Source organism: Pundamilia nyererei, unplaced genomic scaffold (genome assembly GCF_000239375.1).
Source record: "Pundamilia nyererei isolate P.nyererei 1_Seehausen unplaced genomic scaffold, PunNye1.0 scaffold00361, whole genome shotgun sequence".
Lineage (NCBI taxonomy): Eukaryota > Metazoa > Chordata > Actinopteri > Cichliformes > Cichlidae > Pundamilia > Pundamilia nyererei.
Genome location: NW_005187762.1, coordinates 103,373 through 106,752, shown reverse-complemented (window position 1 = coordinate 106,752; position 3,380 = coordinate 103,373). Strand labels below are relative to the sequence as shown.

Here is a 3,380-nt window from a genome sequence, read left to right as displayed (position 1 = left end):
TAAAGAGTCAATGATACTAATGAGCCCCAACAATCAGTCTGACTTCTGTAGACCGCAGCTCTACAGGAATACCACTTTTTGTAGCTAAATAACAGCTTCAAGCAGACAGCCAGTGTCATCATCCTGGATGATTCACAAACTGAATCATAGATTCAGGCTGACATTAGAGGCACAATCCACAGACAGACAGTAACAGGTTCAAAAACTGAAACTGCAGCAGTTTGAAAGGCATTCCATTTTTTAGCTTCTTCACATTACTTTGGATTGTGTTAAATGAAAAATAAAGACTATTAATGACTCATTTTATGTTATTATGTAATAATTGGTTTTGAATTCAGATAATAGCCTATCTACTGACAGTTTTGCTAGTTAGAGTTAATTAATTAATTAAAAGTAAGATTTAGTTAGTTAGCTTAAGCTAACTAGCTTAAGCCAAAATACTGTCATCAGCAGTGTTGTTTCATTTTACACACTCGTCCCTCTACAAATAAACCATAAAATAAAAAACATCTCAAACTGCTTGCTAAAACCAATGTTTAATGTTGTGTTGTGAACATCTCAAACTGCTTGCTAAAACCAATGATTAATGTTGTGTTGCGGTCTACGTCTTAAATTAACATTAGCTACATGCTAAAGCTAGCTAGTCAGCTTTGTAGTTATATAAATGAGCTGATTTATGCAGCCAGTGACAAAATATAGGATTTGTTCGTGCCTTTTTTGAATTAATAAAGTGTAGACAGTCTCTGTAGTACTTCTTTTGTAGTTTGCAGAAACATTAGCCTAATATTAGCTTAACACAGATGCTATTTCTATTTTAGTAACAACTTTTGTCGGACCGCTACATGAATTGGGACTTGACAGTCTAAACCTTCTGGGACTGTATTTTCTTATTGAACTTGTTCCATCTCAGAGGAGAGTTGAAAGGTATCTTTGTTTTCCATAATAATTTGTGAAAACTTCATCTGTCATAAATCACAGATAACTGAGCAAAGAAACTTTTTGAGCTCATTTTTTTTTTGCTAAATTTGGTCTGAATATGAAGTAGAAACATTTTCTTCTGCAAATATGATATAAAGTTGAGTTTAAAGATGGCCTGTTATGTTTTTCCTTATTTAATTTACACAAATAATCCCCAGTCTAAATGTACTGCTTCACACAGAGGGGACAGCCTTAGGCACAGAAGCCCCACCCATCTGATGCTTGAACCTTCTGATTAAAAGGGGCTTCCAATCACAGTGAGGGACGGAATAAATTCCTTGTTTCAGACAGACACAGGATGAATTGAGGGGCTACACTCAGGTCCAGTATGAGATAAATAAGGATTATTTTGCTCTCTGAATTTTGCAATACTAATGTGGATATATTTGTATATTTTATCTTTTTTGAATTGGGACTGCTCATATGTGTATAGTGCCGCAGAACTGTGCACCTTACCGCCCCTCTCTTTTCCCACGTCTGCGCGTCTCATCGTACATGTGCATATTGACAATAAAAGGTATTCTATTCTATTCTATTCTATTCTATTCTATTCTATTCTATTCTAGTAAAGCTAAAAATGAGCTTAATGTCCACTTTAAACCCACACCTGATGGCAAGTGTTGTCTTGCGTGCCCTAGCTTATGTATTGCTAATTTCTTGACACATTTTCTGTCACTGGACTGATGCAATGACTGATATTTGTCCCCTACAAATATAAGAAGCATTTATTGACCCATGCAGGCAGCTCAAAATAAAACAACAGAGTGTAAATTTGGCTGCTGTTAGCCACCTTGTTTTGTTTTTGTTTTTTTTAAGCACCCGGCTGTGAGAGAATGTTCTCATGACCAGGTCAAAGGTCATTAGATTAGTTTGCAGTTCAGTGCACCTGTAAGTGCTTGGATCAGGTCTGTTTTTCCGATAGTGACGCTGGGTGTTAGTTTAGCCTCTTTAGCTCTGTGCTGATTAATCTCAGATAGCAGGGAGTCTCCTTAGCTTGTTTAAAGTGTCTGTAGCCTGCATGTTGTCAACTATACAGACTGTGAAGCACTTAGTGTTACTGGGTTATAACCATGCTTATTATTAAAAGGTTTGTTGTTTGTGAGCCCTTTCCTCTAAAGACACTCGTTCATGATTATCACCATCCTAATACAGAGGCTTAAGAAACCCAGGAGAGCGTTTTTAATTAAATTAGGAGAAATAAGTGAATACTTGTGAGTCAATCTGGGCTGCACCTTTACAGTTTTTGCAATCTCAGAGCTCTCTACAATCTGCCCAAACAGGATATTTTTAACGTGGGAGTTTGTGGGGCTTGACTCGTGTTTTGGAGCCAGCCTCTGGTGGACATTAGAAGCATTGCAGTTTTTGGTAACAGTTCCCCAATTTACAACAGCAATAATCATGTTCACAGCCTTGTAGAAAACCAGGTTTCAGTTCCTTCCATCTCCTGCACATGGGGTGAATCTTATTATAATACACCCATCTGGATACTGGAATTAGGGGCACCTGGATTGACAGGTGTCTTGACGCCGGAAGCTTTACCTGTTAACTGTTTGCTAAGCCTCACCTTTGCTGACTTGAGTCACTAAACTGGACCTCTGCACAGTGTTTGTGCTGCAAAAAGCCTGCACGAAGTCATCTCTGACTCAGTTAGCGTGCTAAATGTTAGACTTCATGACAGCACAATTAGAACAGACTGATCAAGTATAGAAATTATTTGAAAGAGTTGCCAGGCGAAAGGCTCTTCTCTCTAAAAAGAACGTGACAGTGCAGCTTAGGTTTGCAAAACTGGAGATGTTTGACCATAATGCACAGCACCACATTTGTAGAAAACCAATCATCACAAGCGCCTCATACCAGCTGTCAGCACGTAGGTGGAAGGCTGACGATTTGGGCACCGTGCAGTCAACCATGAACTCCTCTGTATACCAAAGTATTCTAGTCAAATGTAAGGCCATCTGTCTGACAGTCAAAGCTTGGCTGAAACTGGGTCATGCAACAGAGCAATGATCGCCAGCACAGCAGCACATCTACAACAGAGTGGCTGAAAAAGGAAAGAATAAAAGTGCTAAAGAGGTCCTAAAGAGAGCTGTGCATAGATGAATGTCCACAAACCTCAATCAACTGAAAAAACATTGTAAAGACTCCACAATCACGTGAGGCTAATAAAGCCAAACAGAAAACAGTTCATTCATATAGATTTATTACAGCTCTGCAACTGTGTCCATCTTTTATATACAGTCCAGATCAGTGTGCATTATGAGTTGGGGGTTTGACTCCCTGTGTGAGCAGCTCTCCACACCTGAGGCAACACTGCCCTCAATTGGATCAGACTGCTATAAAAAAGCACTCATCCAATCAGCACCCACCCCACCCGGAACACAACAGGTGATTACAGCTGGCGC

At 39.2% G+C, this 3,380-nt stretch overlaps 1 protein-coding gene across 1 annotated transcript in view; it reads right to left on the bottom strand.

The window, feature by feature from the left end:
* lipib (lipase, member Ib) overlaps positions 1-1,481 on the bottom strand; it is a 7,241-nt gene extending 5,760 nt beyond the window's left edge. The window contains exon 1 of the mRNA XM_013915766.1: positions 1,454-1,481. Coding sequence (XP_013771220.1) covers positions 1,454-1,481 — 28 coding nt within the window. The remainder of the gene's footprint in view (positions 1-1,453) is intronic.
* Between the last annotated feature and the right edge of the window lie 1,899 nt (positions 1,482-3,380).